Source organism: Sceloporus undulatus, chromosome 2, assembly GCF_019175285.1.
Source record: "Sceloporus undulatus isolate JIND9_A2432 ecotype Alabama chromosome 2, SceUnd_v1.1, whole genome shotgun sequence".
Taxonomy (NCBI): Eukaryota; Metazoa; Chordata; class Lepidosauria; order Squamata; family Phrynosomatidae; genus Sceloporus; species Sceloporus undulatus.
Window position 1 is genome coordinate 177,984,506 of NC_056523.1, and position 13,853 is coordinate 177,998,358.

At 42.0% G+C, this 13,853-nt stretch overlaps 1 protein-coding gene across 3 annotated transcripts; it reads left to right on the top strand.

Annotated features, from left to right (window-relative positions):
* The first annotated feature begins 6,428 nt into the window (after window positions 1–6,428).
* On the top strand, window positions 6,429–13,315 carry MFSD5 (major facilitator superfamily domain containing 5). Of its 3 annotated transcripts, none has more exons than XM_042450243.1 (3): window positions 6,429–6,570; window positions 9,219–9,339; window positions 11,439–13,315. In XM_042450243.1, the coding sequence occupies exon 3, from the start codon at window positions 11,488–11,490 to the stop codon at window positions 12,844–12,846; it is 1,359 nt and encodes a 452-aa protein (XP_042306177.1). In that variant the 5' UTR covers window positions 6,429–6,570; window positions 9,219–9,339; window positions 11,439–11,487; the 3' UTR covers window positions 12,847–13,315. The 3 variants fall into 3 exon arrangements, with proteins under 3 accessions (XP_042306177.1, XP_042306179.1, XP_042306178.1); XM_042450245.1 differs by having other exon boundaries at window positions 9,219–9,261; XM_042450244.1 differs by lacking the exon at window positions 9,219–9,339.
* The last annotated feature ends 538 nt before the right edge of the window (window positions 13,316–13,853 follow it).

Genomic DNA, 13,853 nt, shown 5'->3' on the forward strand with positions numbered 1-13,853 from the left:
AAAAGTAAAGAGTTCACGTCCCCGGGATCAAACATTGATCGGAGCAGGGACTACAGTCAAGAACTCATAGGAAAACTAAGAATTGGGGGGGGGAGCTATGAAGAGAACTAGAAAAGATCCTAAAATGTAAAGATATACAAAACTGAGCACAAAAGTTAGAATTGTAAAAGGCCATTGTATTCCCTTATTACCATGTTATGGATGCAAGAACGACCTGGTCAGTTAAGAAAGTGGATAGGAAGAAGAATTCAATTCATTTGAGATGCGGTGCTGGAGAAGATTGCTGAGGGATACCATGGACAGCCATGAAGTCAAACAAATGGATGCTAGAACGATTAAACCAGAAATCTTTCTAGAATCCAAGATGACCAAGGCCCCCATACAGACAGAGCCAACAAAATAAAGCTGCTTCGGGTCTCTTTGGAAATACGTTGTTTAAATGATGCATGTGTCCTAAGAGTCCAGAAGCCACACCAAAGCCACACACCAGTCACAAGAGCTACCAAAAATGTAGTGTACGTTGTTTGCCTTGTTGGAGCTGATTTAGGATCTCCTGAGCATCCGCTTTGATTGTCTTGTCACAGAAAAAGTGGGATATAAATAAAAGTTTTATATTATTTATATTTATTCATTATACACAGCCCAGCTGGTTTCGCAATTAGGCCCGCTTGCCCCATGCTACTCTCCTCTTTCTGCTTCGTAGCCCCCCTGCCTTTTTTGCTTTGCGGGCCTGTAACTCCAGGCCCACAGCCTGCATTTGCACTGCAGATAATCCCGTGTGACTCCACTTTAACTTGTTGTGTCTTGTTGTAACTGCCTTCCATGTCACGTCTGCACCCATGGTGACCCTGCTGATGAGACTCTCTCAAGACCCTCTGTGCTTCCACTGCTCTGCCTCAAACCGTGCAAACTCATTACTGTTGATCTCTTTCATAGACTCCATCCACCTGCATGCAACCTTCCTCTCTTTCTGGCTTCCCTCCACCTTTCTACGCATTATTGTTTTGTATTTTTTTTCCACGTGATTCATGTCTTCTCACTGATGTTATACAAAGTCCGCCAGCCTAAGTTTTGTCATATGGCTTCCAGGGAGATTTCTGGCTTGATCTGCTCTAGGACCCACTTAGCTGTCCATGGAATCCTTGGCCATTCTTCTCCAGACCCTCATCTCAACTGAATTTATTTTCTTCCTATCTCTTTCTTTAACTTTATGGTATGTTTTTTTTAAAAAATAATAACTCATTATGGTGTGCCTTTTGATTACAAGACACAAAGGGCACAATAAATGAGCGCACTTTAACTGCCCATGGCTCAATGCTATGGCATTCTGGGACTTGTAATTTTGTGGGACGTTTAGCCTTTTTATCAGAGTGTTCTGGTGCCACACAAAGTACAGTTACCAGAATTCCATGCACTGGGCAGTTAAAGTGGTGTCAAATTGGATTATTTTTACAGTGGAGATGCATCTTAAGTCACAGCTCAGTCTTATAGAGTTGTACACTAAATTAGCACAAAACAACAAACAATAAGGGTGATATTTATGTATTTATTAAATAAGTCATGGCTTCCACAAATTCTCCAAATAATAGAAATTATCCCAAACATGGCCTGGCATCTATTATACAAAATTTGTTATACTGTACTAGGGCAAGGGTTAGGCATTAGTGATCTGTAGTGATCTATAGGCTTTTTCAGTAGTGCTGTGTGATTTGAGGACTAGGGCTAGGACTCTGGAAATCAGGGTTCAAATCCATACTCAGCCATGGAAACATGCAGGTTGACCTTGGCCAAGTCTCTCTCAGCCCTATAAAAGCCATAAGTTGGAAATGACACATAACAACAACCATAATTCACAGCATACTTACAATGATATTAGTGCATCAACACACAACTATCATCTTCCTAGTACACATCCAAATAATGCATTGGTATAATTCTGCACGTCTTTTGCCAGGTGGCTATAACTCTGGACTGGATTGTTTCATAGACTCCATACCTTTTGTACTGCAAAAAACATCATTCACCTCACAGTCTCTACTGAATACATTATGTCGCCATTCAGAGGCTCCAAAATAACATTGGTTATTTTTTTAAATATTAACAAGACAAAAGGGACTAATAAATGAGGAACTGTAGTAATTACTACAAGTCTGACTATATACAGGAGACAGAGAGGCACCCTTGAATATGATATTTCACAGGCCCTGTCTTCAGATTTTATGGGAAAACACCAAAAAGAATTATGCAACCAGATATTCTTACAGATATGCAAACTGTGCAACAGACTGTTCCATTCTGGACTTTTCAAGAGGAAATGTTCACTTAGTACATATTAAAGTAATAAGTATGCATGTATGCTTGCACTATGTATTAGATGTTAGAAAGCAAGGATCTGGAGGGAAGATCTAATGTGAGATAATGAAATGTGGGGAGTGAATGGTAGTTGGTGGAATGTCTGAGGAGATTTTGAAAAGGCTGGTGTTTGTTGGTCAAACTCAGTTTTGGAGTTAGGGAAATAGAGTTTAGGAGTCTGAGTAGTTAGGAGAGTTAGAGTCAAGTTCAGAGTTAGGACATGAGTGTGAGAGAGAGTGAAAGATATGATTTAGATCTTTTGAATAAGTAAACTGTGATGTAATTTTCAAATTCTGTTAAATAAATTATTATTTTTGTATTATACAACGGACCCTTCCCATCTACAGGGCTTCGGTTCTGGGGGCCTTCAAAGATAGTGCCTCATATTATTCAATGATGGCAATGTGTGCACAGACATACTGATGCATCCACGCAAACGTTGCTGCAAGTGAATAATATGGGCCATGCCAATCCACAAGTGGTCAAAGCCGTGGATTGCCAACCCGCCAATATGTATTATTATTATTATTATTATTATTATTATTATTATTATTATTATATTTACTTATATCCCGCCTTTCTCCCAATATAGGAACTCAAGCCAGCCACTAAGAAGGCTCTACCTTTGCCATCAGGAATGCTACGTGTTCAAAAGCATGAGTACAGACACAACGTTGTGTTGGCAGCAGTTAATAAAGAGTAGTGGTGTCCAATAGGAATAGAAAATAAATAAAATCTCATAGAGGAAGAACAAGGGACTCTAGAAAGTCCCCACAGTTTTTAGCACTGGCCAGAGGAGTGGGACAGGAGAAGGTCCTCACATTTGTGGCAAAGGAAAAGCCCTCATGGTTGGTGGTAATGGTTGGGATAAGTGGAAGTCCGCACAGGTGGTGGCAGCAGAGGGATAGGCTGAACGTCACACAGACCTACATGAATAAATGCCTGAAGAGCTTTCATCAGGCACCGCTTGCTTCCCAAAATACGCAGACTAGATTTGGTTGGCTTCTACTAACAATCTTTAGTAGACTACTTCAACTTTTTTGAATTGTACTGGGAAAATATCCAGAGGCTGTAGCAAACAGATAAAAATAGATAAAGAAGGTTGAGATTGAGATTGAAAAAGGGGTTGTACAAATTCCTTGTATAAATTCAAAACTTCACAATTAAAATACTCTGTATTAGCATATTTGTCAGGTACATTGTACAACCAGGTAATGTGACATCAGAGCATATAAAGACTTCATACAAAAGTCTTGTACTATTGAAGATATTCTATTATTCAATTGCATATTTCTATTGAACTATATTAGAATAATGTCACACAATGAAAAGATAAAGAAAACACAAAACTATGCCAGCTTATGCTTTGGATTCTTGCGATGTATTTTAGTTTTTACTGCTACCTTTGAAAAAATATCTAGAAACTTCGGCCAATCCAGAACAGGACAGTGAGACTGGAAACTGTGACCTGCCAGTGCTATTTGCAAAATTAAGACAATGTTTCATAACCTGCACCAGTTTTCAGTTTGTTTCCTGGGTTCAATTCAAAGTGCTGGTATTAATTCTCAAAGCCTTAAGTGGCTTATAGGCAGTGAGGAGGAAGTGGTGGTGATGAAGGGGATTTAATTTTAATTACAAATACAGGTTTGGAGCGGGGGGGGGGGGGTTGAAGAGGATGAACAGATAACATACTCATGGTTTAGACATAGATATTCATATGTAAGCGTATGTCCAAAAAGGATGCTTAATCAATGTTAGTGCCTGTATGACTCACATTCAACTGTAGAAAAAGTAGTGCAACCTTCAGAGTACTGAATATAGATGGTGCATGCTGATCTTTCAGGTCTTTGGTAGAACGGCACCTAGGATCAAAACACATTGACCTTCAACCGAACTCCAAGTGACAGGAATATCAAATGTACATAAAAGTATGGAAGCATCTGCATATTTAAAATAATTTTTCTAACACTAAATGGCTATGCTGTAAATCTTCCAGTCATCTTGGGGCAAAGTTACATACCCCATAACATTTTACAGATGAAAACTGGGGCACATGTGGCCAAGCAACATCAGTGTATGGCAAGATGGGGAAAACTTACTACTGAGGAAGAACAGACAAGCTAGGAGAAAATGTAACAGTTTGCTTTTGCCTGAATGTAATGAAAAGTGCAAAATTCCTTCACCTCCTCTTCTCTCCCCCTGCTGAGTTAGTTGAGTGCAAACTGCTTTTGCACTTGGAGCTGAGTTTGCAGCACCTGAAATAAGCAAAGGACAAAAAGGGTAAAGTGGGATGAGAGAGGAACTGGGTTATTTTAAAAGCAGAGTAACAAAGGCTTAATCTGGACTGTCCCTGACAAATCAGGACAGCTGGAGGCAGTGGCGTCACTAAGTTTGACATCCTGCAGTGTGGTAACTCACAGTGTCACCCCGCCACCACTGACCTCCTCTCATACAACACCATACAGAATTTTTAGTAATGATTTGTGTACTAATGTTATTCATTAATTGGAATTCCTGTATAATACTGAATGTAACGGTAATAGATCTTACATAAACAACTAGCAAAATTAAAATTATAATGTGGAGTCGAAGGCTTTCATAGCTGGTATCCCTAGGGTTTTTTGGTGGTTTTTTTGGGCTCTGTGGCCATGTTCTAGAAGAGTTTCTTCCTGACGTTTCACCAGCATCTGTGGCTGGCATCTTCAGGTAATGCTTGCCTGGAAAGGAGTTGGGTATGTATATAAAAATTATAACTTCAAATTACAATATCATATGCACAGCCTAAATGCATTTACGTATACATACTCCCATGTGGTTGAAATGAAAATTTGGTAAAATGTGATGTTTTTAAAGAAAGTTGTTCTTTCTCTCCTTTCTCCTCCCAGAGTCTCACCCCACTCACACTATCTCTTCAGCATTTCAAAGGGACACAGGTGTATGCCACAGTTGATTTCTGCCCAAAGGCAGACGTTTGAGGAGCAGTGGTGTCACCCTATTTTAGAGTGTCACCTGGTGCAGTCTGAACTCCCTGCACGCTCCTAATGCCACCACTGGTTGGAGGCCATGTGGAACTGAAGGATAATCTCTTCCATGTGTTATGCCTGCCTACTTAACCATACCGCCAGAAATGTGCTAAAGATTGCAGGCCTGTGGGGTCTAGGCTGTGTTTTGAACACTGAGAACCATCAGCTGAAAACGGGTGGAAAATAGTGACTCCAACATACCCCCCAAATGCCCTGATTTGACAGGGACAGCCCCGATTAATCCTCTGCTGTACAATTTTTTCAGCTGCGTTTAAAATGTCTCAGTGTCTCTCTCCTTCTCCCACTTTCCTTCCTTGTCCTCCGCTTGCTTCAATTGGTGCAAAGTGAATTCAAAGGGCGCAAGGAGTTCACACTCAATTGACTGAAAGGAGGGGGCAAAACCTTGCCATTCCCAACAGGCTGAGAGAAAAGCAAACTGCTGCAGCTTCTCCTAGTTTGTGTTGTTCCCTCGCTAAAAAGGTTTGCCATCTTGACCACACTCTGATGTGGCTTGGTCACATCTTGTTTCCCGGCTTTCACCTGCAAAATATTGGAGGTATATAGTCAAGCAGGCAGACATAATGCTGCAGAAGGTGCCTCTGGGCACACATTTAGTCCATGTATTTTTCAGTACCAGAACTGAAGTGGCCTCTTTGACACATGCACAGAATTCCCCTCGAGTGTCTTCCCCACTCCATTCATGTCTTCTTAATCTATTAACCTCAAGCATTTTGATGCTGTGTAAGAAGACAATTAGGAGGAGTCGAGTTGGGAGACATACTGGATCCTTCTCAAGGGCAATAGTTTTAATATTAAAATTAAAATAGATTGCTATGTTTTAAATACGTTTTATTTTATTGCTCTGGCTGCCTGCTCCTGTTGCATTTTGGGATTTGCAGTTTTAAAGGAGATGCGTTTAGAATGCTCAGCCAGAGAGCCCTCAGGCCTTGCTGAACTACGAAACCCAGAATGCAACGGGAAGGAGGCAGGCAGCCAGAGCGGTCATAGTGAGCGCCGGCGTGCGTCACGTGACGGCGGCAGAAGGAGGGAGCCTCGGCGTCACGTGACGGGCGGCATGGTGGCGTTCCTCTCTCAGGCTGGGAAACCTGGCCAGGCGGAACCGGAAGCGAGGCGGCAGTGTTGGATGTGGAGCGTGAGTGGGAAGAGAGCAGAGAGAGAGAGTGGTCCTGAGAAGGTTGGTCCCCAGAGGATGGGCTCCAGAAGCGGGAGGGAGGGAGGCGGAGGCGGCGGCGGCCAGGGAGGGCTGTGCCTGGGTTTAGGGACGCTGCAGGAGGGAGCTCTTGCGAAAGCCCACTCAGGGTTGTGTCTTGTTGACTTATGCCTTCTTGTTGCGTGCCTTCAAGCCACTCCTGACTTAGGCTGACCTTAAGGTTTCTTGGCAAGTTTCTTCAGAGAGGGTTTTGCCTTTGCCTTCCTCTGAGGCTGAGAGAGTGTGACTTATTGCCCAAGGTCTCCAGTGGGTTTCCATGGCTGAGCAAGGATTCGAACCCTGGTCTCTCCAGAGACCAGGCCTCATGATTCCACAGGGTTTTCTTATGTGGCAAGGACTCCCCAGAGGTGGCTTTTGCCCCAGTTCCTTCCTCTGAGATGTGGCTGGTCGGATTCAGAGATATAGAGTCAGTATGTAGAGAGGTCTTGTAGCACCTTTGAGACCCACAGAAAGAAAGACGTCAGTCTGCTTACTCAGATGCATTTGGTATTACTGCTGTTATAGCAAGTACATTCTATACTATACTTAGTTGGCAGCATGAGCTTTTGTAGACTTCAGTCTACTTCCTCAGGTGCATTTGGATATAATAATAATGTAGAGAGATCTTGTAGCACCTTTGAGACTCACTGAAAGAAAGAAGTTGGCATCCTGAGCTTTAGTAGACTCAAGTCTACTTTCTCAGCTGCATTTGGTTGAGGAAGTAGACTTAAGTCTAGGGAGGATCATGCTGCCAACTCCTGTCTTTCAGTGAGTCTCAAAGGTGCGACAAGGTCTCTTTACATACTAAGCAGGGCTTTCAGGTTTAGACAGGATCTGGGCTGTTTTAGGGTATTTAGGCTGGCTTAGATGTGTCTGAGGGAATGTGCCTTCAAGTCCCCTTAAGGCACCTCCATGAATTTCGTAGGGTTTTCTCACGCAAGGAATACTCAAGTGGTTCTACCAGTTCCTGCAGCGCCTGTTATTTGTTAATAACAATAATAAATAATAAAAACTTTATTTATATACTGCCTTTCCTGTAGATCAAAGCAGTTTACAATACAACAGTTATGTGACACATATCACAGTACAAGACAGTAAAAATTACGTTAATTACAAATCACACTTTCATATAGATTGCATAAATAACATTGTTGGCAGTCTCCCATCCAAGTACTAACCAGGGTTGACTCTGCTTAGCTTCCATGATCAGACAGGATCTAGTACCTTTGGGCTATTTAGTTCTCAAGAAAGTTTACTCCCAAGTGAAGGGTGTCTACAGGATCATGCTATTACTTGGTAGTCTCCCATCCCAAATTCTAACCAGGGCTGATCCTGCTTAACTTCTAATATCCATTGTGCCTTTAGGGTATTTAAGTCAGTTTAGCAGTGTGTGAGAGAGAGTGGCAACCCCATGAATTTAACAGGATTTTCTTACGCAAGAAATCCTCAGGGGAGCTATTGCCACTTCCTTCCTCTGAGGTGTAGCCTACAGTGCTTGGTATTCACTGGTGGGTTCTCATCCAAGTTCTAACCAAGGCTGATGCTGCTCAGCTTCAAAGATCAGATGGGATCTGGTGCCTTTTAGGGTATTTCAGGTTCTAGCTTGGTAGAAACTGGGCGCAGCCAAATGAGTTTTTAGGGCAAGGGTGAGGGAGCTGAGGGGACAGAGTCTTTGAGAAATGGGGCACAGAGGTGGAAAGGACATACAGGGTTCCTGGATATTGTTAGTCATAACCAAAGTAGAGCGACTCAGTTGGATTTACTTACATGTTGGTTTACTATGCAGCAACTGTTTTAATGAGTCTATATGGGAGTAACCAGCTGGTCACAATAGGAAAATGCCTTTGTCTCCTCCACCTTCTTAAAATTCATATAAATTAGGTGACTGTTCCTGTTTTAAAATTGAAGTGAAGCAAAAATACGATCTGTTCAAAGCCAACAGATTTGACACTAACACATGTTTCAGCACTTCTCTCCTAATGTACAGTGGGCTAGAGAGTTCATGAAGCCGATAAACAGTTTAATGTAACTTTAAAACCTGGATATAATAGGTATTGGATCTGTAAAGATATCATTTTTGGGTGATAACTGATTATGACTGAAATGTGAATGGTGTTGAACAACAGGATTGTATGTGGGAATAATATTTCCAATCCTGTTCTTAACTCTGAGTTTAAACAGCCCTTGCTGGTTTTCCTTATAAAACTTGTATATTATTAAGCTGGTTTCTTGACTAGGTAAGGGGTCTGACTCAGGTGCATGTAAGAGCCAAACACTGAGCGTTCAGGTTGTAAAGAGGGTTGTGTGGAAATGTAATTCAGGATTAGTGCAATATCACGTTGACTGGGTGAATTTTTGTTAATGGCTTCTTCTTCCTGGGTTTTGAGACATTCTAACTGTAGGCTCAGAAAGTGTCCTAAAGAGAGATTGCTGTCCAGAAAAATATTGCTATTGATTCCCCCCAAGCTGGTGGTGAAAGAAACGGGGCTAGTTCAACTTGTAGATCTTGTTTTTCACTGCTCATGTGATAAGGCAGCATAAGAAGCATTTAAACCTAACATCCTCTAGTAACCTCTAGATCACACAACATTTCTCCACAATAACCTTGACTTTTCTTTTCTGCTTCTTTCCAGATTTTCTCTCAGATTTCCAAGAGAGCCAGGGTGGTGTAGAAATGTGAGTCTTGGACTAAGACTCTGGGACACCACGGTTCAAATCCCTACCCAGCAAAGGAAACCCACTGGGTAACCTTAGGCAAGTTTTACGCTCTCAACCTTAGGGGAAAGCAGTGACAAACCTCCGAACAAATCTTGCCAAGAAAACGCCATGATAAGTTCACCTTAGGGCCATCATAAGTCAGAAATTACTTGAAGGCATGCAACAAAAACAACATAGCCTGGGCTAAATTGTCACAGTGGTCATTTTTACACAGCAGTTTACCATCCGCACAATTGAAAAGATTCCTGTACATTTGATTCTCCTGAAACATCACCTTGCAGCCTCCAAAAGACAGATGTTGTATTTCAGGAAGTACAGCACATTTCATTAGGCATTACTGTGGTTGTACTGGTAGAAACACTGATTGGGGAGAAGGGAGTGAATGTTTTTCCATCTGACATTAGAGTGTGTTGTATGAATGAAGTTGGATGGCCTGAAAAATCTTAGGCCTGTTACAGACTGCCAAAATAAAGCTGCTTCGGGTCTCTTTGGAGATATGCTATTTAAATGATGCATGGGTCTTAAGAGTCCGGAGGTTGTGCCAAAGCCACACTCCATTCCTAAGCACTGGAGTGCAGCTTTAGTGCAGCTTCTGGATTCTTAGGATGCATGCGTCATTTAAATAGCATACAGTACCTCCAAAGAGACCTGAAGCAGCTTTATTTTGGCAGTCTGTAACAGGCCTTAGTTTTCCTGATGAAGGAAAGGCTTTTAAATTAATGAGAAGAAATAAATTAAAATTAATAAAAATTATATTGTTGCCTCAAGAAGAAGAGTCCTCCCTCCGTCCCAACTGTCATCATCAGACCAGGGAGGGAGTGAAAAAGACATGCCCAATTCCATCAGGCCTGTGAATTTCTGTAACTCACATCACTCTATTTTATTTTATTCTCTATATTTTTATTGCTGTAACCTGTGATTGGGTGGACTATATTATTATTATTATTATTATTATTATTATTATTATTATTATTATTATTATAAATGTTTTTACAGTCTGCTTATTCTACAGCAATCTGTAAAAACATTTCAGAAAACTTTCCTTTATCATCATGAACACTAGTCTGCTCCAGGAAGGTTAAGATGGAAAGTAAATGTACTGTAAATGGCTACAGGAGAATACCAGATGATAGTAAGCAATGCAATGAAAGCAGTTACCCAATGTTTTGCTCTGTGGAGCAAAGGAAGAGGACTATCACACTTAAAAACCTTTCAAGATGACACTGAAGGATAAAATATCCTTTTAAATGAACCCATGTATGTTAACTAGCTGGTGGTAGTAGTTGAGTGGCTTTTTAAAACTGGTATTATATGTCCATACATACTGTTAATCACTTGTAAAAATAAGGACTGCCAAATGTTATCCGCTCCAGCCTTCTCTTTCTAAGCATAACCAGCCAGGTCCCTATGAGAAGCTCATAAACAGAGCTTTAGAAAAGAAGAGAATATAGAATAGAAGCTGTTATACAGAGTTAGAACTTTTATCCATTTAGGCCAATACTATCAACTCTGGTTGCATCCCTTTAGGGTTTCAAGCACTTTCCACCTTTGTTTAGGGACACCAGATTGAATGTGGGACCTTCTGCATGCTAAGTGTGTACTCTCTCATTAAGTTATGCCTTCAGCACTTGGTGCTCAGAGCTTTATTGTTTTGTATAAGAGGTTCTGCTTAGCAGTTGCAGGTAAATGATAGCTTTCACAACTGCTTATTATAAACATAAATATTTATTTCTGCATGTAGCTGTTCTGATATATACATACTATTTAGGGTGGCTAAGAACAATTAAGATAAAATACAAATAAAATAAAAAGTATAATAAAATAACTCACTACAAATGCAGCATAAATATGTAGAACACCATGCTGTTAAAGAAGAGTAATTCTGCTCATTCCCAATTTTTAAAATATTTCCTTTCTAGATGTGGTTCTTTATTTTTGCAGGTAATCAGGCAGAAAGCCTGTAATAAACAATTATTGAATGTGGATAGGTTCTTATTTTCAGAATTGGGGTGTCTATATGAGGGTAACAAAAGCAAGCATGTACAAGCCATTAAGTGGCCAGGGGAAAACCTTGAGGGGGAGTGCATGACATTTGGGAAAGTCTACTCTATGTCTCACATACTCATCTCTTTCAGGTACGTTGGGAGTTGATCTCAGGAGATGCGCATGATGATTTGAAGCACCATGCTGATTGCTGCCTATGTCGCTTTTGCTTTCCTCCTGGTGATATGCATCAGCTTAGAGTTTTCTGCCTGCCGCTCCAAGCTCACTGGCAGGTCTTGCTCCAACCCAGCCTTCTTGCGGTTCCAGCTAGACTATTACCAGGTCTACTTCTTGGCTCTTGCAGCTGATTGGTTACAAGGACCATATCTTTACAAACTCTACCAGCACTATCACTTCTTGGAAGCCCAGATTGCCATCATCTATGTCTGTGGCTTTGCCTCAAGTGTGCTGTTTGGGCTAGTCTCCACTTCCTTGGTGGACCGCTTGGGCCGTAAGAAATCTTGCATCCTCTTCTCTTTGACCTACTCCATCTGTTGCCTCACTAAACTCTCCTGGGATTATTTTGTGCTCATTGTAGGAAGGATATTAGGTGGCCTCTCCACTGCCCTTTTGTTCTCTGCCTTTGAGGCATGGTACATGCATGAGCATGTGGAGCACCATGACTTCCCAGCCGAGTGGATCCCAGCCACCTTTTCCAAGGCAGCTTTCTGGAACAGCATCATCGCTATTGGAGCTGGAGTGGTAGCCAATGTCTTTGCCGAATGGCTAGGCTTGGGCCCTGTGGCCCCCTTCATGGTCTCCATTCCCTTCCTCATGCTGGCTGGTGTTCTGGCTATGAAGAACTGGGATGAAAATTATGGCAAGAAGAGGGCCCTGTCGAGGACTTGTACAGATGGCTTGAAGTGCCTCCTCTCTGACCGCCGTGTTCTACTCCTGGGTACCATCCAGGCCTTGTTTGAAAGTGTCATCTACATCTTCATCTTCCTCTGGACTCCTGTCCTGGATCCCTACAACCCACCTCTGGGCATTGTCTTCTCCAGTTTCATGGCAGCTAGCATGGTGGGTTCATCACTCTATCGTGTTGCAACCTCCAAGAGGTATCACCTCCAGCCCATGCACATCCTTTCCCTTTCAGTCCTGATGGTTTTCTTCTCCCTCTTTATGTTGACTTTCTCTACCAACCCTGGGCAAGAGAACCCTTCTGAATCCTTCTTGGCCTTCCTGCTCATTGAACTCTCCTGTGGGCTCTACTTCCCTTCGATGGGTTTCCTTCGGCAGAAGGTGATCCCTGAGAAGGACCAGGCAGGCGTCATGCACTGGTTCCGTGTTCCACTGAACCTGCTGGCCTGCCTGGGCCTGCTCATTCTCCATGACAGTGACTACAAGACAGGCACCAGGAACATGTTCACCATCTGCTCCGTCATGATGTTAATGGCCCTCTTGGCAGTTGTAAGCCTCTTCACTGTGGTCCGTAACAACACAGAGCTCCGGTTGCCCAGTCCATCAGGTCAGACTGAGAGCCCTTCTCCTGAGCTCTGATGGGATGTGTTGGGGAGTGATGCTCTGGCTCTATCCAGCTATCCATACACATCATAGCACTGGAAATGTATATAGGCAAGGACTCTGCAAAGAGAACCCTGCTGAGCCCTGTATGTCTTTTTGGCACAAGAATGGGGGTGCAGAATAAAGACAGCCCACATCAGTTTGATTCAGTCTGTGGCAAGCATATTTTTCTTTTCTGCAACTTGGAGCTGACTGACTTTTTGAGACATCTTGACCTCTAATAGCAGAACTTGGGAAGTAGGAGGCTGCTTTCTACCACTTCATCCTGGATAGATGGTGGCAGGTAATGGGTTAAAAGGACACAGCCCTCTTTTTAAAAAAATGAACAGGAAGGTTGTTTAATTGATCATCCACTGTCAGTATTGAACTACATCACCTTGTCAGCCAAATTATATGTTGTTGAACCTCCTGCTCTTTTACAATAAAAATATACATGTAACACTTCTCTCCTGACTCAGCATTAATTCTGGAGATGTATGATCTTGGCAAGTATGTCATTGCTGTAATATTTTGATTCTAAGATGCAAACATCAGTATGTTACTCTCCTGGAATGTCAGGTGTCAGGATTTTATGACTTATATTTTAACTTTTTACAATAATGATTGGCATCTGTTTTCAAAATGGTTAACAAATCCAAGACCAAAGGGACACTTTCTTCTTTTTCTCTTCTATGCAATTCTATACAAATAGAGGGAAGGGGGAACACCTTGGAAACATGGAATCAGAAAAAACAGACATTCACCAGAATTCCCTCTAGAATATCTGATTCCAGGTACAGCAGGAGTAGGGATTTCTCTCCCTCCAAATATTAAACTTCACATCCTATCAGGTTTTACCAGCATAACCAGTGGTGAGGGGTGATGGGATTCTAGTTCCAGCAATATTTGGAAGACCACAAGTTGCCCACCCTCTGATTTGCATAGAAGAGGATAGGAACAATGTCTCCTTTTAGTGCTGGATTTGTTAATCACTTTGAATACTT